Genomic DNA, 24,467 nt, shown 5'->3' with positions numbered 1-24,467 from the left:
TGAGGGCACTAATTCATCCTACATTTTCTGTTTTCAGGATAAATAGGTAAATATTGGTTGGCTGGTTAGCTTAGACCTGAAATTGTTTTGTTTTGTGGCTATGAAGTGGATAATTACATCCAGAGAGAAAATTTCTGAAGTTACTACTGGTGCCTATGCAAATTGCACAGTATAAAAGTTTTAGCCATGCTATGTATTATGCAAGCTTTTACAGGTAATGGAGGCCGATTCGTGCCAATGTGGTACCAAGTCTGAGATACTTAAAAACTGGCTGCTTTGACAAAAATGTTGGTTTAAAAATATCTAAGGATACACAAATGTCATGCGAAACTGCCTTTTTAATACCTCGATATCTGTAACAGTTAAACTTCCGTGAGGATATGCAGGGAGCATTTGTATTCTTCATGTTTGGTGTAAGGGTTTACAAGCAAAAGTAAAATTGCATGACCCACTTTTTATTTAAGCCAAGCAACAGAAATGTTCATGTCGGATGCACTGTGTGCAAGAAAATTTTGGTATGCATGATGATATCTGAGACTATTAAGGTGGTATAGAATACGGTTGTTTCCCAGTGAAATGTGGAAACAGATCTTAAAAACATATTTTGAGATGGACTTCAGAAAATAGAAAATCTGTTTTTGAAAGTTTTGCTTGTGTGATATATGTAACACTCACAAAGTTTACTTTTCACACCTGCCAAGGTCTGACACTCAGCAAGGTAAACCTTTTGGAAACTGCCGTGTCTAGGGCTGTAGCAACCCCATTAATAAAATATCCTATATTTCTTATCATCAGAACTCATTTCAGAAAACACATTTATGACTGTCAAATAACATCGAATAATAGCTTCTCTATTAAATATGCTTTGCATGTGCAATGTACAGTCGGAGAAGAATGAAGGCACAAGAACTTGTTTTATGGCCTCATTAAAGATGTTATTGATGGGGTCATCAAAGATGCTATAGAAAAGAGATATTAATTCCTTATTGCTTTCACAATCTTAAAAATTAGTTTCCTAAAGAGATATCTTCTACTCATAGTACTCTACTGTAGCTATTTGGATAAGGAGAACATAGCTTTTATATCCAATAATCAAAGCAATCCATGAAAATACAGGTCCGAACCACATTACGTTAAATTGCTTTCGAAAATATGTGATGCATGTGAAAGCCTTTCTTTCTTTTAACCTGAAATTTGATAACTGGAGAGTTTATATCTGTTGTGTTATTGCTTCACCTGGAGTTAGAAGGAGATTTTTGTTTTGTTTGGGGTACTTTTATCGGACAATTCTAGTTAAAATAATAGTACAAAGGTGACTTATAAAAAGCCCACAAATAAACTTAGATCTATAGAAATTCCCTTGGAAAATGATAACTTGTAGTGCAGAAGTGTGTGAAGAGGTCTTTTCTGCAGAATGTTTACTTCTTCGCTGTCATCCTAATAGGACTTTTTATCTTGTGGCTGAATGGCATTTGCATTCTAAATTGTGTAATCTGAAACTTTGGAGGGGACATATCAAGTGGCAGATTTATAGATATTTTATACAACCGCCTCATATGTTCTGTGCTGTCACTTAAGCTTTATTTGGCTCATCAAATGAGGTTGGCTCTGGATTCTTGAATATTTAAGACAGCCAATATCAAGACTGTTATGGCATCCTGTTTAAAAGGCAAAGTGATATGCTTATAAATAAACTAATGTATGGTGCTAGGCTCTTAACAGAGCAAAGAAGTCCATATACCAAAATAGAAAGCCTACAAAGCCATCGGTCTCAATCATGCAGTTTGCCAGAAGTGACTGGAAAACTTATATGTTGTTAGGTATTCAAAAGATGTGTAAAGTTTTGACCACAATAAATAGCTGAACTAAAATGAAATAAGGGAGAATGAAACACATTCCTCTTAATGTAATTAGTAATAGTAATTGATACTCTTCATCTCTTCAATATTGCTGTCAGGGGACAAGGGATCCATTTACAAAGTTACATTCTGTTAAGACATCTGACACAATAAACAAGATCTTTTTTGTTCTGATTTTTGTACCATAGTAGATGATTTTCTATTTTTTTTCCCAAAAAGATATTACCTTTAATTTTTTATACAACTGCCAAAATGTATTTTCTGTAATTAAATGTGATGTAAGATAAAATAAAATAAAGAGCACGAGGTTTTGTTATAATTTTCTCCGTTGATACTGAATCTATCTAAGGAAAACCCTGAGGGATGCCGTCTTTTAATTCCTTATGGTAGGGATTAATTAAAAATCTGAGATTTCATCTGACATAAAGGCTTCACTTTATTTATAAATTTCCCGAATTGCCTTATCATAGTTCTTAACTTGTGGTAGAATGGAAGTGAGATCTGTTTACAGTGTTCTTATCCTCATGAGAATTAGACGTTTCCAAGTGCTGCTCCTAAATCCTGTTAATGGTTATATTGCAATAAATTAAGCAGCTTTGTGGAAATCAAACTTTGAAAATAATGCCCCTCCCCCTTTTTTGGTGTGTTTTCACAGGGTCTGGAAACTTTCAAATCAGTCTTCTATAGTTACTCTCTGGCAGCATCTATGAGATGTGTGTTGCAGAGTTGCTATCTATCTATCTATCTGTCTATCTATCTATCTATGTATCTATGTATCTATCTATCTATCTATCTATCTATCTATCTATCTATGTATATATTCCTGAAACTCATACCTTAGCAAAACTGATGACGAAGCCCAGGTATTCATAGTTCAGACCTTTGCAGTCAAAACAAAAGCCTTTGCTCTCAACTAAATAATGTGTCTAGCCGAGCAGAATGTGGATCATTGACAGCATTATTGAGCTTAAGCCTCTACCTCTCCATTTCATTATTCCTTTGCTTGGTAAACCTGGTTTTAGGGCTTCTTCAAATTTTGTGACCTGGAAGGACAATTGTGCTTTTTTTGCTTTGTGAAATAAAGGCAGAGACATTCTATGTTTTCTATTAATTTTTAAATCTTCAGAGTTTTACTATGTGTTAAATATTTTTCAATTCTCTTAAAGAATAATATAATTCCGAAAGAGATTAATACACAATATGAAAGCATAGTGACTATTTTTTAAGTTATTTTTAAGTCCGGTTGTGTTTATACATGTCATGCCATTAATTACCTAATGCACTGGCAAGGAAAAATTTTATCGTATCTAGTAAATGAAAAATAAAGTATTTTTGGCAAGAGTAGAGTAGATACAGCTTGAATAAACATTAATTTAAAAATCCATTTACAGCTGCTTCAGAAATACTCAAGAAAAATTCTTAATAAGTCCAATGATGGTTTCCCTTGCCTAAGGAACTGCTGAATGTTGTCTAAATAATGTTCTCTTTAATTACCGAGCTGTGTTCAATATATTCGTTGTATGCTTAGTAAAAAAATGTGGCAGAAATTATTTTTTTAAATTACTTCCGGTCTGGAAGCGAATGGATAACTTGCCATGGCCTATTAGGGTTTTCGGCCCTGAGAAAACTAAATATTAATTTGTTGGTGTATGGATATGACACCATACTTACTATAGAAGCATCTGTGGAGTGATGCCAACCACGGCTTCTAGTTTCAATTTGATAAGCATGTTTCTACAATATGATGTGTCTGTCTATAGCCAAAAGCACTTTCAAGAAGTACCATGAATTGTGCATATGGTAGAGTTTCTGTTACATTTGGCCTGATAGAGCAGAGCGCAGGCTAATAACTGATCAAAGTTAGGTGATGTTTTTAGTCAGGAGATATCTACTAAAGCAACATTACCTTAGACCTCTGGATGTCTCTGAATAAGGAAAAGGTCATCCGCTGGTCTGATCTGCATCGAATATGTACGTTTTTATGGAAGTCCAAGTATGGCAATTTGAAACTTCTCTCAAACTTACCCCAAGTCAATTAGTAACTTAGACGCAATGCCACAAAGTCCGTTTATAGGTTGTAAGTAAATCATGCAGCTGGATGAATACAGCAAAATCCTTCTTTCTTGTTATTTTTTTTTCTATCTTTGAGTAATTACGTATCTTATATGTGGAAAAGCGTATACACGGTATCTCTCTTTCTTTCTAACACACAAACTCGTGCGGATATATTCACATAAACCAACGATGGTGCCATTAGACTTTTATTTCATTGTGATATTCATACATTAACATGTGGAGCATATTTGAACTTTAAACACCTACAACATTGAAATAAAATATATCCTAGTCAATCATTTAGTGTCTGGATCTAAAATTACTAGAGTCATCACAGTTTAGAATTAAGAAATATCAACCAAACCAGTTCCTTCATTTTCTATGAAGAGGCTAAGGTCTTTATCTGTACCATTGGGGTGCGAGTTCTGTTTCCTGTTGGTACCTTGAACGGGGCAATGCAACTTAAGTTGAGGCCTTTAGGAGAAAGTAATTTGATTGAGATCACAAGATTATCAAGGATACAGTGTGGATACAAGTCACGGAATGCAGAGACCAGTGTTTTTGTTTTTTATCGTACTCCCCCGAGGAATAAAATTGAATTTACATCCCTTCTTCTGTATACATTTCAATAGCAACAGAAATCTGTTGAGATTTACCTGTCTATGTATAACTACATATTGAGCTATGAAAACTGACTTTTTTACAATAGAATATAATGCTGCTTTAGGCTCCAGTTTTTATCTGTAAATTATCGGGGGAGTTACAATTCACATTTTCTAGACTTTCAAAAGAAATTAATGGCTCTTTCCCTCTCTGTAAAATAGCAATTGATGACATACACTGAAGTAACATTGTTTACAGCATATATTCAGCAGGTTAATTGACAGAATTTTTAATTTCAGCAGAAGCCTGACAACAGGTGGGATTAATATATTCTCAATGAGAACATAATTTTTGTGGAAATTAATACAAGCTTTCTATACATTGTGTATAAAAGTTTATATGCACCCTAATTGGAATAATCTTTTGCCTGTTTTCATTTATATCGATGATCCTTTTTTGGTTTCTATGCTCCTTTGCATTTTGCCAGCTTTGTGGGGAACACAACCTTCATATTGACCTTAACACATAATTGTAAATGAATTTTTCATCTAAATTGGTTTTGTAGCAAATTTTTAAAGCAAGGTGACATTTTAAAAATGTTCAGTTAGATTTTCTCCTTTGTTAGGCAATTAACCAATCTAGTGTATCATATTTTAAATTTACCTAGTGATAAAATGCTAATGATTTTGTCAATTTCAAAAATGAAATTTGAACTGTTTTTCAAACTAAATGTAGTGTGACAAAATCCTTGCTTCGCCATAGCTGCCAGTGCTATTAGAAATTTTACTGTCATTTCTACTCCTGGGAGACAATGGTGGTGAAGGTTATAATGGAAACTTAGTACAATACTTGTTTAGAGCTTTATGTTTAAGTTGTATATAACCAATTTCTAGGCTAGAGCAAGGTTCCTCATCCATTTATTTACCATGACTCTATAGAAATAGTAGGAGCTGTTCACATAGATCTTGAGTCAGCTTTAGTTTTCTCTCTTATTTATTTTAAAAACCCGTAGAATCTTTTCTAAAGCAGGGACTCTGTTTCGGAACATTACACAGTGCTTTATTTAGCATTAGTGTTGTGGGAGAAATCACATTCCAAGAAGAATGGAGCTGAAACCACTAAAACTAATCTTAATTATCACGTCTGGTGAATTAATGTTTTAAAGGCGGAATAAAGGTTTATGTTCAGGAATGTGATGATGTTTGTATTGAACTCTAATGCTGTGTACAAACAAACAAACAAACAAACCAAAAAACTATTAAACCTTCTGAGTAGGATTCATCTGACAAGTTAACTGTTTTTCCCCCGAGCATATTTATTATTTACAGACACATAATTTGTAAATAAAAATTCTCTGTGACCAAAACCTCTGCCACAGCATTCTGATTGGGTATAAGGTATTGGGGAAAAATCCTTCATCGCACTTTTTTTTTTTTTACCTGCATAAATCTTTGTTTTCCTTCTTTCAGATGCGTCTACATCCATACATTACTGTGTTTGGCTGAATTCCACTCTAATATGATGCTCCATTATGCTCCATACTCTGATGTCCTTGCTACTCCGAAACCTGCTGGAGCCTGCCCTTGGCCGTGGGGTGTCAGCCAATCACTGCTTGTTTTGCTTGTTGTGCATTTGATTTTCAAGTTTTTCCCCTCGTTTAAGGAAAAAGAGTGTTGAAATAAATAAACTTAGAAAAGAAACAGTATTAATAAAGAAATGTGCTACAAATGGACATCTGAGTCACTGAGAATTCCATTCTCAAAGAGGTGGTTAGCAGAAGAAATGAATAGCGAAGGCTGTAAAAAAAATCCCAAGGCACATTTCAACAATAATTTTAAGATTCTAGCTTTGTGTGAACCAAGGAAAATTAAGTCTACTTAGTCTTTGTCTATAATACATTAAACACTGACTTTTGGTAAAATCCTAAGTCGATCAACATTTTTAAAGGGTTATGGAATTACAGCCTTTTCCAGGCCAGTGAGATAGTTGTGTTAGAACAAAATATAATGTCTACACATCTGTCTCAAGGACTTTGAACAACACTTATAAAAATATTGGTATATAAAATAAATTTGAGAGTCAAATTTTGTATTGAGCAGTTACTGCCAATAGATTGTTTCTTCCTTAATCTTGAAATATTGACCACGGAATCTGAATTATCTATGGAATTTTTAAGTATGTTTGTTGTTGTTAAATCCCTTAAGAAAATTTGGAATCTTTCCGTTAGATTTACTAAAGTCACTGTAGTCACATTCAGAAGGAATTTGTGGCTTCCTATTTTCGTGGTACATTTATCTGAAGGCTATTCTATTTGATGTCTGATAACATAAATCCAAGCTGCTTCTGAGAATGCAACATTTAGATATAGTTGAGAAAGTGGCTGAATTTTAGTTGCGTAAGTAATATTCTAGGCAAGTCAGGGAATCCTCTGGATAGTCCCTCCAATTCTTTATGGTTATATATTTATGTGTCTGTTGTTGTATGTGTTTATGTGCCTAAAAATAAGTGTTCAAGTGTGAAGTTTCATAATTTTATAATATATTTACCACATTATTTGCCCCCCTAATTTTTGTCCAAGTTTTGGAAGACTAAGAATCCCGGATTCTTGGGATATTTTTGGTGAGTTATTTTCAATATGACAGCCTTTTAATAAAAATAAATGAATATTGGAAGAAGACTAAAATGTAGAGTGGTAGGAAATGTACCCTGACCTATGAAAATCTCTAGTGTATCTATTTCAGGCTTTTTATTCTATTAGCTGTTTATTTAATTTTGCAAAAATGACATTTTCAGAAGTATTAATGAAACTGTAGGGAAATTCCCAAATAAAACCTAATTATCCTCAACTTCTCAATTTGTTTTGAGCACAAAGACCGGCGTAAGAGGCTGGCGAAAGACCCTTGCCACTTTCTGCTTCTTGAAAATGTCATGTTCCCTCATCATACTTAACTTCCCTAGATGTGTAATGTGTGAGTCCTGTAATAAATCATATCAATTCAAAAACAAATTATAGACCAAAAAAGGTCCAGAATTTTGGGATAATCTAATTACAGCCACACAGAGGGGAAATACATACATACTTTCACAAAGAAGAACATTCGAAGGCAACATTTTGAAAACTTGGGTTGGAATACCTTATCGAGGCAAGAATCAATTTAGCGCATCTCTACCACAGTTGGAAAGACCTGAAGCGAAACAGAACCATTCCAAGTGTGCTGCGTGCGAGCCTTGTTTCAGCCGTGGTGTGTGTGTTTCTGTTCTTGGTCGCCGTGGGAAAAAAAGTGTTTTATTGTGTAAGCGGTTGAAAAGGGTTCAGGACCACGACTGTAGTTTGTTTCAGGTGGGAAACTATGGCTATTAGTGGAAAAACATAATAAATGGAAGCAAAAAAAATAACACTTCCAAAGATTTTAACGTACTATTCCGCTGAATCAGAATGATCAACAGCATACTATTACAATAGCAATCATCAACAGCAAAAAGCTTGGAGAAGTCTATTATCATTCCTGTGTGTGTGTGTGTGTGTGTGTGTGTGTGTGTGTTTTAATCTTCGAACATGTCACCAGTTGGTTCCTATCTTGCACAGACTCCCCCTCTTTCTCTACCGCCCTTCCTGACAATTGCCATCCACCTCAGGACTCTTGGCCAGTCTCCTATGTGATTACTGGAATTTACCATTTAGGGAGATGCCTGTGGACAGATGGGAGAGAGACTCAGGACAAACTACCCATTACCCTATAAATTTTAGCACTGGGACATTTTGTTTTAAATGACAAGATAATAATTTATTCCCCATTACAACATCTAAAGAGGCATATGGAAATGTTGGAGTCCAGTTTAATACCTTCTAATACATCCAATATCAGCAATGGCACTGGATATGCCAAAAAATAGTAAGATAGAGTCTTTGTCCTCATGGAACTAACATATTATAAAAAAAAAAAGATTATGGAGCAGAAAAGGATAGATTATATTTGCATCATGTCCCTTAAGTTTCAATGTGTCGAATGCATGTTTGCTTATTTACTCCTCAGAGCAATCTGTGAGGAAAAGCACCATTATTATATCTGAGGTGAGGAAGCTGAAATAATGAACAACCTATTCATGACTCTGATGGAACTAGCTTAAAAACTTTATGAAGTCTTTGAAGAAATACCAGGTCAGAATTCATGCGTACTGAAAGCATTTGGGGAAATTTGTGAAATTTGTGCTTTTGAATATAATCTATTTTCTGACTGATCTGGGTGAAATCGTTTCAAAGGAACCCCTTAGAACATGACCCAGGTTTTCAAACTTTTTGTAGTCACAAACTACAGTTGCTACTACTAACAACAAAACAAAAACAAACAAACAAAAAGGCTGTGGCTAGAAAGTAGAGATCTAATTAATTAACCAGATTTGTAAACAACCCCATGTGTGCTTTTAAGCAAAGAAACAATCACCTTAAGAACTGAGTAAGTCCCTTTAACCCTATATTTTTTGAGGCTATCTCTAGAAAAACTCAAGGAACTTACGAAGTAATTCCACAGTTTGAAATATGTCTCTGGGAATAATTTTCAGTCTACAGGTTTGCAAAACCGTTTTCTTGAATGTGTGTGATTTTTTCCCCCATTCATTTTATAGAGATTGTATTGATTTGCTATATCTTTAATACACAGTGCGAGGTTTTGGGGTGTAATTGAAACGATGGCTAGACCAAGTCTATTCAGAGATAGGACACAAAACTAGCACAAAAATAATATCCATAGGCCAGGTATATATGGGAAACTCAGAGGAACCACCTCCAAGTCTGTCTCATCCATCATTGATTCCCGGTGCCTAGTCGAGTGCCGAGCCCATAGAAGACACTCGTTATATTTGTTGAACAACAAACAAAGGGCCTGGGCTTTGGTGCTAGGTATCCTGAAGATCCCTTCATATGGAATAGCTGGGCTATGGTAGGTCCACTTTTATATCAGACTGTAAGTGTCCTAATTGCTATTTTCTTTCCCTGCTGGGAGGATGTCTCCATGATAAAAGGCTACCTGCCATGTTGGCTAGAGTCCCTGCCCTCTCTGTGTGGGTGTAACTCTCATTTCAGTAGCAAATGAGCAATTCCCTCCTGTCCTCTCCTTCCTTCTCCTTGGTGGTGGTGTCAACACCAAACCCTTAAAAACAGATAAAAATTAAACTAGAGGTATGCGAGGCAAGTAAGGGAGGCACTGGCCACCCAGTAGAGTTCCCGTGTATTTTGAAGAAGCATGAAGAAGCATGCAAGCATGCAGGTTTTCAGTACTTTTCTTGGGATCCTTATTCTTACCCGATACGGATTCTCAGCTTTATCCTTATCCCTTTCTTGGTGGAAAAAAAAATAGGTACCTTTATGCCCAAACATAGGCATGAGTGTCTTGTATTCCTCAGTTTGCATGTTCTAGCAGATATTATCCATTCACGGTACCAGCCCATGCTCACTGATAAAGAATAAGTTTCCATTTTTATTTTGAAAGCCTGTAGTGAACAGTTATTTTTAAAGGTGAGAGCCTGGAATTCTCTAAAGAGAAACATGCACTTAGTTCAGTAAGGAGAGAGGTCCAGAAGAGAGAAGAATATGGTCTTGGGAGTGACGGCCAGTGAGGCGGTTGCTTAGAAATGCCTTGCAACTCGAAAGCACTCCATAGCGTGAAATCACTATGTTGGACACAGGAAACTGATATAACATTGTGTGTCAGCTCTACTCAAAAAAATAAAAATACTCCTTACTAGCTCACATATGAAAGAGCACTCTTAAATTGCAAATGACCGCTGAAGGAGTTGAGTTTCGTCTTTGGCACGCTCTGGTGTAACTTGCTTTATGCAGACAACTTTAAGCAGCTCAGCACCTCACCAAGATCTACAGTCCTGGGGAAGTGAGGCTTCTGCTTAGGGCCTTGAGGAAGGAGGATGAGCAAGCTTCAGCAGCTTCGAAGACCAGGACTGTGTTAAGGCACCGAGCGTCTCCAACACCTGCTAGACATCTGGGAAGTAAGAAGTCTATGTCAGAAAGGGAATTCCAGGCCTGACGAGGACAAATATTTGTGGTCGTGAATTTTGGCCCAGGACGCTGGTAATCGTAAGAATGGTGTTAAACATCAGGGCTTGATTGGGTTGCGAGATTAGCGTCAAGAAGTAGTAAACCTTCACTTGCTCCCATTTAGACCCGATGTTTTGGTGTGGTTTCGTTTTCCTTTTCAGTCTAAAATATTATGTCCCGCTGCGCTGTTTCCATTCGTTTTCTGCTCCCATATTGTTGAGAGAAAGATAGAACCAAGAAGTAAAAAGGTGGGGGGTGGGGGGGGTGGGGGGGACACAACCAATGCATAGCAACATACTCACCTTCTCCTTAATATTATTACCAGACTATTGTCATAAACATAGTGGCCATATTATTGTCGTGGATTCTTGTCCCAGTTTCATTCAATTCTCAGAAACTGAATTCTAGCAAGCCTGTACTCTAGCCCAGAAACCTGCATTTTTAGCCCTTCCCCCTTCTGAATTCTGATTGCAGATGGTAGGTCAGGTTACAAGAACTCTGGGTTAGAGTCCCTGAAATTTCTAACTTCCATTTGGTAGCTCACTTCTCGAAGGTCTCCGGCAAAATGGAAAATGAGTTCCTATCTGGGTAGGGCAATCTGAACATCTGCCTCCTTGTCCTGGTTCTGTCACTGGATGGCCAGTGTGACCTTATGTAAGTCCTTTCAACTCCGGAAGCCTGTTGAAACTGTCCTCTGTCATTTTACATAACAACCCTGCTCTGATTACACGATAGGGTTTATGGGGGGGGGGGGTCACATAAAACATTTGGGGCTTTGAAAAGAATTACCACAACTCAAGATAATGTTTCTTTTTTAAAATTTTTTTTTAATGTTTATTTATTTTTGAGACAGAGAGAGACAGAGCATGAACGGGGGAGGGTCAGAGAGAGGGAGACACAGAATCGGAAACAGGCTCCAGGCTCCGAGCTGTCAGCACAGAGCCCGACGCGGGGCTCGAACTCACGGACCGCGAGATCATGACCTGAGCCAAAGTCGGCCGCCCAACCGACTGAGCCACCCAGGCGCCCCTCAAGATAATGTTTCTAATGATCCGTGAATCTCTCTAAGCCTTCGTGGGATGCGTGTACACTATTGGAATATTTTTACCGTCCCTTATGTTAAAAGGTTGTTTGGTTTTGATTTTGGTTTTCTTTGTTTGGTCGGTGGGTTGGTTGCTTTAATTTGTCCTGCTGCTTGTCGGAAGCATCTGATATTCTCTTACCCTGATGAATTCCATCAAATCTCCACTGATCCCTGATCAAAGTGCAAGAAGTGTGTGTGCCTTTGCATAGTTGAATAGGTCCTGGTTATCAGAATTTCAGTACCTGTTGGCGTCTCGATGGTGAAGGAGGAGAAGAAATAGCCTTATTGCTGTAAAGCAAATAGTTTAGCAAAGGCTTGTAACACTTTGATATTATCCATTTTGACACTTAAGAAAACATTCCATCACTTTTTAACAGTTATTTCTTCTTCTATGCAAGCTTTCCTGGGAATTTTTGTTTCATACATCATGGCCAATCTCTAACATGAAGGGCTGTCAGTTATTGAGCTTTTATTCTTTTTTTTTTTTAATTGTTTAATGTTTACTTTGAGAAAGAGAGACAGAGCGTGAGCCAGGGAGGGCAGAGAGAGTGGGAAACACAGAATCTGAAGCAGGCTCCAGGCTCTGAGCTGTCAGCACAGAACCGGACGTGGGGCTCGAACCCACGAACCGCGAGATCATGACCTGAGTAGAAGTTGGAGGCTTAACCTACCGGGCCACTCAGGTGCCCTGCGCTTTTATTCTTTGGTAATCACTCTGCCAACGGGTATACTATGTATCATTTACTCATTTCTAATAATTTCAAGAGGCAGGTCCTATTAGTATCTCCATGTGACATATCTAACTGGGGAAAAACAAAACAGAATCTCTCCTAGATCCCATCCCTTTCTATATACAACAGGGTCCAGTAGCTGCCTATGGCCAACTCGCCTCCAACATACCTCTCTCTCCAAACTTGAGAATTTTTATTAGCATAGTATCTATGGTAGATTTTAATTTACATATTTACATATTTAGACTGTGGTATGCATTTTATTCTAGTCCACAATACCTGCTATGTATGCTTAGCAGATTTAAAAGAGAGATTCAGGATCAGTTCGCTAGGGCCACCATAGCAAACTACCATAGATGGGTGGCTTAAATAACTGAAATGCATTTTCTCACAATTCTGAACACGAGAATTACCAGATCAAGGTGACGGTAAATTCAGTTTCTGATGAAGATTCTCTTCCTGGCTGTGGGCAGCTACTTGCTCACTGTGTCCTCAGATGGCCTTCTTTCTGTCTCTTCCTCTTTTTCCAAAGACATCAGTTCTATGAGATTAGGCCCTCACCTTCTGACTTCATTCAACCATAATTACCTCCATAAAGGCCATAACTAAGTCAGTCACATTGGGGTGTGGGGCTTCTGCATATGAATTTTGAGGGGACACAAAGTTCATTTTCTTAGCTTATTACCTCCAGCTTTTTATGCACATCACTGAGTGCTTTCTGCAACTTTCAGCTTCACAGGGATTTGTGATATAAAATAGCATCTTAGTTATTTTAATTTTGCCGACAGATCAGTGCATCTAGGTGTATTAATTAATGTAAAATCAATATTTATGTGAAATAGTCAAGAATTGTTCCACAAATGTAGGAGGTCTTTTTAAGCGATAATAGTAATATTTAGCCTTAAATTTCCAGTATATTTTCAGTATTAAGATCCAAATGAAAAGCAGTAGGACTTAAGTGGCGAGGGAGTCAGTTGAAACTATAATAACGTAGGTTTAGTAATCCCTCTTTTCTAAGGACAGTCTCAGTGGATTTTCATGCACAGTGGCATAATTGGTCTGACAAAGTTCCAGTGAGTCTGATTTCTGTTGGCATATGGAGACTGCCAAGCATGTACTGAGGCTGCTACCACGCTCTGACTCTTGACCACCTATTGATAAGTATAGTATATATGCGATACACTGTGCTTCATAACATTAATCCATGGACGCATTGAGGATATTTTTTATGGTGCCTTTTTATTTTCCTATTCAAGTTAAAAATTCACATGATAGAATATATAATGAGCTGCCTGGGAACTATACATGTGTCCAACGGGATGTAGGAAGTGGCGATTTTGTTAGGATAATACAGGGTAAACTCATCAAAGTCAGGAAGAGGAACTCCTTCTTTCCTCCCCTTTGGCCAGAATTTCTAGGCAGTGGACCATAACAGCTGAAGAGACTTTTTCAAAGAATTACCTTTCTAAGCTTCTAGAGCTAATTTTACATTTGACCTCCTGTATTCAAAATGGCAGATTAATCAGTTCTTCTTTTTTTTTTTTTTTTTTTCAGGGAAATGGCAATAATTATGGCATGAACTGAAAGGGTTTATTTTTTTTATTTTTTTTATTTTTTATTGCATCTAAATCTGCTTCTGATTGTATTTAACTGTTGAACGCAGGGGTCAATTCTAGATAGAGATGTCATTTCTATAGGGCATTAGGAATAGGAGACAGTAATACCTAATTTTTTTCCAAACCAGTGCACATAATGTTAGGTCAGGGACATTGAATTTACTCTATTACTAAAACTTCTTGCCTTTTTCTCTAATGTTTTACCTTTAACAAGAAACTACTTTCTGTGTACATGTACATGTACGTATCATATGTTTATGCATTTATACATGTGCATACACAGAGGTAATGCGGTTAACGGTTCAGAGCAAATGCTTAGTGAGTGATTATTGTACGCCAATGATGTGATTATTTGCAAAGCATTGTTCTAGACCCTGGAGAAGCAACAGTCACGAAAAGGAACAAAGTCTTTCCCCATTGAGATTCAGTTTCAGTGGGATAATACATAAAGGCTTAAACTCAACTTACATTGCGTGCCATATCCCATGCACGGGGCAACATGCGTCGTGTATTTTGACTCATTAAATAAGTGCAACTACCCTGTGAAATAGAGTGAGTTATCTTTTTATTCTGTAGGCGTGGAAAGTGATGCCCAGCAGGGTTGAGTAATTGCTCACGGACAACAGTTTGTCAGGTGACTGAGCTGAGGGTCAAATACAGGCAGTCTGGCTACGAAGGCCACACCCTCAACCACTGTGTATGTGTGGAGTAGAGAGAACACGTCTAGTTTCTAGTCAACAAATCCTAGGAGGATGAAATTGGATTCACATGCTGCTCCTCAAGGCCTCAGTGATATTTCAGCCTTCCTATTTTAATGCTTTTTTTTTTTTTTTTTTTTTTTTTTTTTTTTTAATTTTTTTTTTTTTTTTCAACATTTATTTATTTTTGGGACAGAGAGAGACAGAGCATGAACGGGGGAGGGGCAGAGAGAGAGGGAGACACAGAATCGGAAACAGGCTCCAGGCTCTGAGCCATCAGCCCAGAGCCTGACGCGGGGCTCGAACTCACGGACCGCGAGATCGTGACCTGGCTGAAGTTGGACGCCCAACCGACTGCGCCACCCAGGCGCCCCCCTATTTTAATGCTTTTTATACTACGTTCTTGAAATTAGGTCACTCAGACCAATTTTTTTTAATAGTACCATCTTAGACCTTAATCAAAGGTAAAATCAAAAGATGAGAAAGTAGATTTTAGACCAGTAGGCACTTCTTCCTTCTCGCCACTTTCTGTTTTGGCCAACGCTTCATAAATACATGTTTTCCTTTTTTGTTGTTTACTTTAGTATTCTTTATTTTGTTCATTATTCACGTAGTCTGTTACGTGTATTATTAATACAACCAGGAAACATAAATTCATTTTTTTTATAAGTTGCCATTTTATTTAGGATTGGAAATGCCTTTTTATAGGTAATAAAATTTTACCTAGGAAAAATTTTAAATATACATTTTATTTACCCTATACCAGAAATAAAATATATATATATTTTTTGGGGGGGGGGTTGTTTTTTGTTTTCTGAACATTCACAATATTTTAAAGAAAGCAGAGTAGAGGGGAATTCCTTATAAAATATGTTTTGCAATTTATTCTGGTTTTCCTAAGAGCTGTTCATTATTAAACGTTCAATTACAATGTGACTTATATCAAGTCATAGTTTTCCTCTTAAAACATACTGTTATTCTATTTCTTTATGAGACATGTTTTCATTCCTGTAAAATGCAAATGAGCCCAACCAAAGCCTATTTGATACATTTTTTATGAAAATAATGATTTACTCATGTTTGCTATGACAGTGTTTTCATAATGTGTTGATGACACTTTTTATTATAGGTCATTTATTCAACTGAACAGATGTCTCTGAATATGTATCTTTATAATATAACTCTGGGTTCAGGTATATAGTAACTCTGTATCTTATGATCTGAATTGATCTTTGTATACTATCAGAATGATTTAAACTTTATTTTCAAATGTTTTATTTATTTTTAAGAGAGAGAGCGTGAGTGGGGAAGGGACCGGGAGGGTCAGAGGGAGAGAGGGAGGGAGCCAGAGGAACCGAATCAGGCTCTGCGCTGACAGCGGTGAGCCCCATGCAGATCTGGAACTCAAGAACCGAAATGTGAGATCATGACCTGAGCCAAAATTGGACGCTCAACCGACTGAGCCACCCAGGTGCCCCACAATGATTTAAACTTTTTAAGCTTCAAAACTACTGAATCAAATCATTTGAGGTGTTGTTTCCACAGTCCATTAAAAAATTTGTAGAATTTTGTTTCGTTCACAATAGGTATTAAAAATATTGCCAGCATCGTTGTTCTTTCTGAATAATGGAAAGAAAGTAGGATAAAATGGTAAGGAATCCACCTCATCTCCCCTAGACTTACTTGAATTCTTATGGAACCCAAGAGACCGCCTCTTCAACCTTCTCTTAAAAGTTCTACTCCCATTTAGAAACAACCGACTTAAAGACAAACTACCCTGGAAATTAGTCACCATTTATTATTGGGTTACTAAATGCGGGCATCATTAATACATTCTAAAATGGCTACATCAGTAGTGTAAGTAAAGTAGGTGCAGTTTAGTTTGAGTTGGAAAGCTGTTTCAAATTTGGTTTCTGGAATTGAACAATCAGTTATGCATCTAGAAACATCAGTGTAGATCTGGGTGCACTTTCAGAGAGGGAATGAGAGAAGAAAACACAACTCTGTGTTTTGCGTAACCACGTTATGAGAACTGGGTGAAATACTGTATATATTATTATCATTCTAAAAAAAAATGCTTCCTGGATACATCTTGTGAGTTTCGTTTTGTTTTGTTTTCTATTCACGTAGACAAGTGGGGTTTGTTTTGAGTCTCCAGTAATGAAATAGTGTGAATACCTACTTTAAATAGTAAGCAAGTAATAATAATGCATGCGTATGTGTCTGAGAATTCACCGCTATTAATTTTGAACTTTTGATTATTTTTTTGTAATACAAGAAGAGTTGTCATAGCACAAGGCAGGGACTCCTAATGGCAAATAAGCATTTATAATCATGTAACTGCTGTGTTTAAGCCTAAGGAATGGTTTAATGCAGAACTTTGTTTTCCTGTATGTTTTTGCTTTCAAGTATTGTGTGCAATATTGTTTGCTAATCATTAGATGATGTTGTAAAGCGTTTTATGTCCCCACTGTGTCACGTCACAGTCTATAGTGGATGCACAATGTGAAGGAAGAACACATATGGCTTATTAAATAAATTAACTCATAGATAGTACTTTTATCATCTACATAAATATGCCTGTATACCTTTTTCTTCTCTACACCAGAGATGCTCAGCTCTGCATTTCGGGCCACAGAGATGCCGTGCAAAGAAAATGAGAATGATTTGTGTGAAACCTAAACAAAGGAAGGCCAGCAACCTTTCTAATCCTCAGTTGTTGTGTCCTGCATGCTTGTACAAGTCACCTTGTGTTCAGAGTTGACCTGTGTGGTACTTTTTGGGTTTGCAGCATTAGTAAGAGTACTGCCATTTGAGCTGTGAATTTAGTCTTGCTTTTGTCAAGGGTCGGAAAGAAAGAAAGCATTCATCACATTCTGCTTCCTATAAAAAGACATTGAAATGCAGAAAGATCCTCACATCTAAAAGCATGACTTACCATATAATATGCCTCTGCGTTAGTGGATACAATCCGGCTGAGAGGCAGATGCAGATTTTATAAGATTTATTTTGGTCTCGATCTCTGATGTTGAGCAGATCACTCAACTTTTATCTCGTGTTTCCAACTTATTTATCACTCCACGGAAAATTAAAAAACTGTAAAAATCAAACAGTGAATCATTGGATATTGGATGAATGTAATTTTTATTCCATACGACAGGAAACAAAGATCTTTGGTCTTTGGGAAGGATGGAGGGAGATTTAGCAAAAAGAAAGTAATGATAATACTAAAAGCTGAAACCAAGTCATCTTTTTAGCTGAATTCGTTTTTAAAAAAAAAAGAATATCTTGCTATCAAAAGTAAGTGTTATGTTGTCATTTTATTCCTAGCCCTCATCTGTGTAGGAGACTTGAAGACGTACTATTTTATCACTTTTAGTAAAAGCAGAAATTTCGTATTAACGGCAGGAAAAAAAGTATACTTCAGAACTGGAGAGGAAAATCTCAAGTTACAAAAGGAAAAATAGAAGGAGGGTTTTTGTTCACGGGTCCAAAAACATATTTGGCTTTTTTTCTTCTTCCTCATTTAGGCCGGTTTCTTCCTGGGCCTTTTTATTGAATAATTGAAAAAAAAAATGGGTGGGGAGGAAGTTTTTCATCAAAGGCCAAAGAGAGTAAAAAATAAAAGTACTAAGGGACTATAGATAGGAAGTTGTATCTTTCTGTACTTTCATGATTGTCTACATTGCCCCCCTAAGCTTGTACTTGAAAAGCTCTGAAAAAAATATCAAGCTTTGAGAAAAGTGCTAGAGACTAAAAGATAGCATTCTGTGCTTCTTCAGTCCCCTACTGTCTCTATTTCTCTTTCAATCCCCCTCCCTCCTTCTCCCTCTCTCTCTCTCTCACACACACACACACACACACACACACACAGAGGAGTGCAAACGTTCATACCCTCAGTAAGTTTTCAAACTAGTTTGTTTTAAATTAGTCACATGTGTATGTTTGCAAACTAAACAAAAAAGAACGAGCTCAGTGAACATTGAAATTTTGGGGGTGTAGTGGCATTTCGAAAGCTGCCTTTAGAAAAATTATTAACCATCTCACTAGGTTTCAAGTTGTGGAGGGAGATTGCTAGACTAATGACGAACAGAGTGGATATTGTGCACTTGGCCGTCTTCCTGAAAGACACTGGACTGTACGAAATCCGTGCCCCCCCCCCCCCACCCTTCAACACCCGCTGCAGTGGAGTCAGTTTGTGATATGTGAGGTGTTGCGGTTTCCTTTCCCTAGGGGCATGCTGTAAGCTTTTACACTTGCTCTATCTTCATTTTTCCCGCCAAGCAGGCTCAGTTTTCTCACGGTCTCAGAGGAAGTCAGATGTCAGTAAGTACCAAGGAGTGATAAGAATATTTTAAACACTGAATATATTTTTTTAAGTTTTTGTATCTCAGCTGCGTTGTGAAAGGTATAAAGGACTAACAAGTTTGTGATTCCCAATAGTTTTTGATGGCGTAACTAAAATTATGAAAAGCAAAGTTTGAACTTGAAGTCTGCCTAAGATGTGTTCCCACCTGTATGTCCTAAATAAGGAGGGGCCTTAAGTAAGACAACTGAAGTTACATGTCCAGATGAGTCCTATTCATTCATTTATTTAATGCCCGATTATTGACGTCCCATGGTATGGGGGCTATAGGCAGGGGCTCAGAGTCTTGTGGAGGAGACAGAGTTACAAAGGAATAATAATACTGTAGTATAGCAACGGGTCTTAAGAGGAGCTATATGGACACAGGGAAGGACTGACTGATTCCCAGGGGGGTTGGCAATTGACAATTACCTCACAAGGAACTTAAAATATGGCTTGAATTTATTTCTCCTGCATTAGTCTTGCAACCTTGGTCATAGGGCATTAACTATTCTCATTGAAGCTAAATTGGAATGTATTTTCTCCACACCCCATCCTCCTTTACATTTCAACAAGTTTTTGCTTTTTATGCATTTCTAATGGATTTTTTCTTTGATTGTTAAAATTAGAACCACTTAATGAGCAATTCAGTTAGCCTCACTGCTTTTTAGTCATTCTGTGATTTGGACCAACAACTGAATTTATTCACTGTAACTGTTCACTCTGAAATCTTCACACTTGGCTCTGAATGACTTTTAGTAATTTGCTCATGTCAAATCACCTTCAAATGGGAACTATTACTATCATTGAGGAGATCGAAAGAAAAGAGACGCATGCCGCTAAGCGATTTCCAAAATAGGAGTTATATAGATGCTTTTAATCATGGCCACGTTGCTGGAATATTTACACCCTCTCCAGGCAACTTTGAAAAATACAGCAATGCATCTGAGTCATAAGTTATATTTTGCTAAAAATAGTCATGTAAGCTTAGATTTTTATACCTTGTATTTATTTTATGTATTGATATTGAAGATGTTATAGCCTTGAGATTTCCCAAGAAAAATCTTAAGGATTTTTTTTTTCAGTTTTTAATTATCATTAGGTGCTTTTTGTTTCTTCTAGTGCTCTCCTTTTCATCCAAACACCTATCATGTCTTCTATTAACACTGGTACTTGTTACCAACTGGCTTTCAGATAGTCCTGTTTAAGTGACTGGTTGATGACAGCTTTTAAGATATTTCCTCTCCAAGTTACATTTCTATTCATGGTGAGCTCTGGATGAACAAAAAGCCTGATGGGAGGCTTTCAGTGAAAAAATTTATGAGACACTATCCCGAATACAGAAGAAGGCACTTGGAGACAAAATGACCCTGGTTGAATTTTCTCCTATCATTCTTGGTCTCTTGATCTCTGAAAGATGTCACTTCACGACAGACTTTTGCATCTGTTTTTGTGTCCATGTGGCAGTAAGGTATCTCTTGTTTAGTTTTGTTGCCACTCAGCTACTCAGGGCCGGTTACTGTATATACATACACACACGCATACATATATATGGTACACAACACACACATAGGTACATATTTACTTAGGTCATATACATATAAACACACATGTATACATACATAATATTTCTTCCTTTAAAAAGATATTAGTCTTCTCTAAAATCCTAGGGTACACTTTGGTCTGGAAGCACTTCCCCCCCCAGGAGATAACAGAGGCTGATAACCCTAACCTCGATGATAATAAAGAAATTCCCAATTATATTTCTATCATTTCTAAAAAGTCTTAGGAAGAAGCAGCAGAAGGGCCACATTTGTAAAATGTCCTTGTCCAACCTCATGGTAAAAGACCCTAAGAGGAGGCTACTTATTGGAAGGACAACAAGATTGATTTGAGGGAATAGCTCCAGTTCTAAGGCCTGCAGCATGAAGGCAGAACAGAGGAGTAGATGTTCTGGAAAGGGCGACACAGTACAGCTGGCCTTGGCTGTAATCCTTCCTTTAACATTTTGGCATCTCGGTTCCCTTGTGTTTTATAATTTTATACCACTCACTCTTCCAGTCTCCTGAGGCCTTATTTTCAGTAACTGTTACTAAAATCTACCTCATTTACTTTCTATAAAACCTTGCTGCATCTCTGTAATTCTCTCAAGGTAATGGTTGAAATATTCTATTAAGAGTACATTTACATTGGTGGATATTTGTGGTTTAAGATGTTAATATCACTAGCAAGTCTTTGTAGGAATTGGAAATTGACTTGTAAAAACATTCCAGTTACTGATGGCCATTTTAACTAAGTCTGGCTGATGGAAGAGAAGCTTTTTTTTTTCCTTCCTTTCTTTTTTCCCCTTCATTTTCTTTTTTCCCCTCCTCTCCTTTCTTTTTCCAGTTTTTAATTGAGTAGAGTCTAGTAAACCATACGTAGATGTTAGTTACAGTTGTCTTTTGAGTATTTAATAATCCAGGTTATTTTTATCCCTGGATCATTTATACCACTGGTATCATGGTGGATTCTTTCCTGAATCATAATAGAGCAGTATAATTAATCATTGGAATAAGATATATGATGTGTCTTAATACTTTAAGTATTTCAATGCATTTTTGAGTGTTTCTCCATTATGGCAATCGCTATTATGGTTTTTCAAAAGGTATTGGCTAAAACCATCCAAGTAAAGATAAAATGTTTTAATATACTTTATATAGTTAATGTTGAACTATGTGTAAGAAAACAGAGACACCCCGGTACCGTTTAACCAAGAAACTTTATGTCCTACGGAATGTTGGCTGATGCATCTGCCCATAACTTTCCAGGTGTCTTCTAGACCTTACTTTAGTGTTATATTAGTTTCCTACTGCCCTTGTAACAAATTATGGTGAACATAGTGGCTTAAACAACAAACATTTATTTCTTGCAGCTCTGAAGGTCAGAAGTCTGAAATGGGTCTCACTAGGTTATAATCAATGTGTTGGCAGGGCTCTGTTTCTTTTCTGGAGGTTGGAGGGGAGAATCTGTTTTCTTGATTTCTTTCCAGCTTTCAGAGGCTGCCTGCACTCTTTGGCTCTTGACCACCTTCTATCTTCACAGCCAACAATAGCTAGTAGTCCCTTTCATGTCCATACCATTCTGCCTCTCTGCTGCCTCTCTTACATATTTAAGGACACTGTGATGACATTGGGCCACTTGGATAATCCCGGAAAATCTCCTTATTTTAAGGTCAGTTGATTAAAACATTAATGCCATTTACAATTTTAATTCCCCTTTGCCACATAAGGTTACATATTCATACATTCACAAGATTAAGATGTAGACATTTTGGCAGGAGGTGGGGAGGCCTTATTCTGCTCACTGAAGTTCTGCTAGGCAAGCATTCCAAAAACTTGATGACCACATTTTATAAAACACAAAATATTCTTTGGTCAGTCTCTAGTTTGACTTTTTTTTTTCTTGTGTAACCTCCACATTTTAATTTTTTACCAGAGAGATATTTTATTATTTCCCCTACTCTATCTTAAATTTCCCTCCAACTTATTTGGATTTGAAAAAAAAAATAACAACAGCAAAAGCTGAAGTGAACAGTTTTCTTTTTTGTCTGTAAGATTAAAAGTTTACTTTCATGAGTAAAGCCATCAAATATTTGAGACGTGGCCAGAAATTTGATTGCCAGTTTATGTTTTCATTCTTTATTTTAAAAGGATCACAAGACTGGAGCCACTTTTCAAACTATTTATTTAACATATGAAGTGTCTGTTATGGACAAATGTTATGATTGTTGACAGATAGGGTCTGACTTGCTCAGCCAGAGGCAGTGAAGAGGTGAGACTAGCCTTGAGGGACAGTAGATCTGATGCCTCTTTGGACTTCAATATCTTAACCTGAGATTGGAGGGTCCCAATGTCTGCCTCGTAAAGGCGTTGTGAGGGTTGAATGAGACGATGGGCATGCAGATCCCGGGACGTATAGGAACTCAACAAAGGCTAGCGAATTCACTCCCTGGGATTTGGCCTGACAGTGAGGCTGCTAGAGGGACAACATGACACATGACGACAGGGCTATCTTGAGGGCAGGAGGATGTAATTATATCTGGCATTCGTCACAATTCCTTTCTCTCTCTGGCTTATGATCTTTTTGATTGCAGAACCCATACCAACTATGATTGAACGAGTAGTTGTCAACAGAGGAAATGATATGTTTCGATTGAGAAAAGACCACTCAGTCATAGCTTACTGAAATGCATTCAGTTTACTCTGTATGTATTTTCTTTGGAGACAGTGAATCCAAGATAGTGTCCCCTCTAAAGGAAAAAAGAAAGAAAGAAAAAGAGAAGAAAAGAAACATTGACTCTGGAGAAAAGATTTGGTATCACCAATTCTCATCAATCGATGCTCCTGCAGATCCTAATGGAGATACTACCTGTTGCTTCGTTGACATCTGAACCTCTCACAGCACAAATATGCTAAAATCACTTAAGTTTCTTAAAGTCCAATAGCAGTTTTTGTGTCTTTGTCCCAGTGAGCAAATGTCAATGGGCCCAAGTTTTCTACAATAACTGTGGTAGCAGGCAGAGGAGAGGAAAGATAGAAGCAGTCTCTGAAACTCTGAAATGCATTAAGCATCTTTGTTGATTTAACACAAAATGATCAAATACGTGAGCATGCCTGGAGTTATTCTATTTTTCTATTACAATCCTGGTGGGCATATTTGTAGAAGAGTTTCAGAATACATTATCTTTGAAGAAGATTCCAATTGTCAATACAACGTGACTGCAACATTATTCTTCTCAGGGGAAGAGAAAGAGATAATAGATGACTAACTATATCAGTCATACTTAACATAATGCCCAGAGAACTCCATTATGACTTTTGCATTTCATAAGAAACTCAGTGGCCTTGGTATGCCTGGAATTTAGGTGAATAGTAATATAAGGAAGTTTAGCTCAAAGCCAGATGAAATGAGATTATGACTTGGATATAAGAAATTCTGTATATATTATTATTATTGCTCTATAGGGTTTTTAGGTGCAGGTTTAGAAGTTACTGTATCAATGCATTTCATTCTCTCATTCATAAAAATAAATATTCTGATAATATTTTATTTATTGAATTACAGAGCTCAAGTGGCATTAATTAGGTGAAAGTAATTTATAAATTGTAAATTGCTATATGAAGTTTCTTTATATCTATTGAGTTGATACCATGGATGCTGCTAGACATCCTACAGGGCACAGGCTTGCTTCACACAACATTGAAATATGGTGCCCGAAATGTCGATAATGCCACGGTAGAGAGACCCTGCCCTATGGTGGGTAATAGGTGCAACAGAGTTCCTGAAAGGGACAGGAGAAAGTGAAATGAGTAGAATAAGGAAGGGGAAGGATTTGGAGAGTGCTGCCTAAAGTGGCTCCGTAGGCTGGGAGAATAAATACTCTGA

The 24,467-nt window shown here is 37.1% G+C and overlaps 1 protein-coding gene across 3 annotated transcripts in view; it reads left to right on the top strand.

Moving 5' to 3' along the window:
• The window catches only part of PCDH7 (protocadherin 7), a 419,531-nt gene that overhangs the window by 4,536 nt on the left and 390,528 nt on the right, over window positions 1-24,467 (top strand). Inside the window, exon 2 of one of the 3 annotated variants that reach the window (XM_042936677.1) lies at window positions 5,987-6,249. The exons of the other annotated variants lie outside the window; for them this stretch is intronic. Within the exon in view, the coding sequence (XP_042792611.1) occupies window positions 5,987-6,022 (36 nt within the window). The 3' untranslated portion in view covers window positions 6,023-6,249. Of the gene's footprint in view, window positions 1-5,986; window positions 6,250-24,467 lie in introns of those variants that run through there. 3 annotated transcript variants of the gene reach the window in all.

This window comes from Panthera leo, chromosome B1, assembly GCF_018350215.1.
Source record: "Panthera leo isolate Ple1 chromosome B1, P.leo_Ple1_pat1.1, whole genome shotgun sequence".
NCBI classification, from domain to species: Eukaryota; Metazoa; Chordata; class Mammalia; order Carnivora; family Felidae; genus Panthera; species Panthera leo.
The sequence above is the reverse complement of the archived record's forward strand: the minus strand, read 5'-3'. Positions and strand labels throughout refer to the sequence as shown.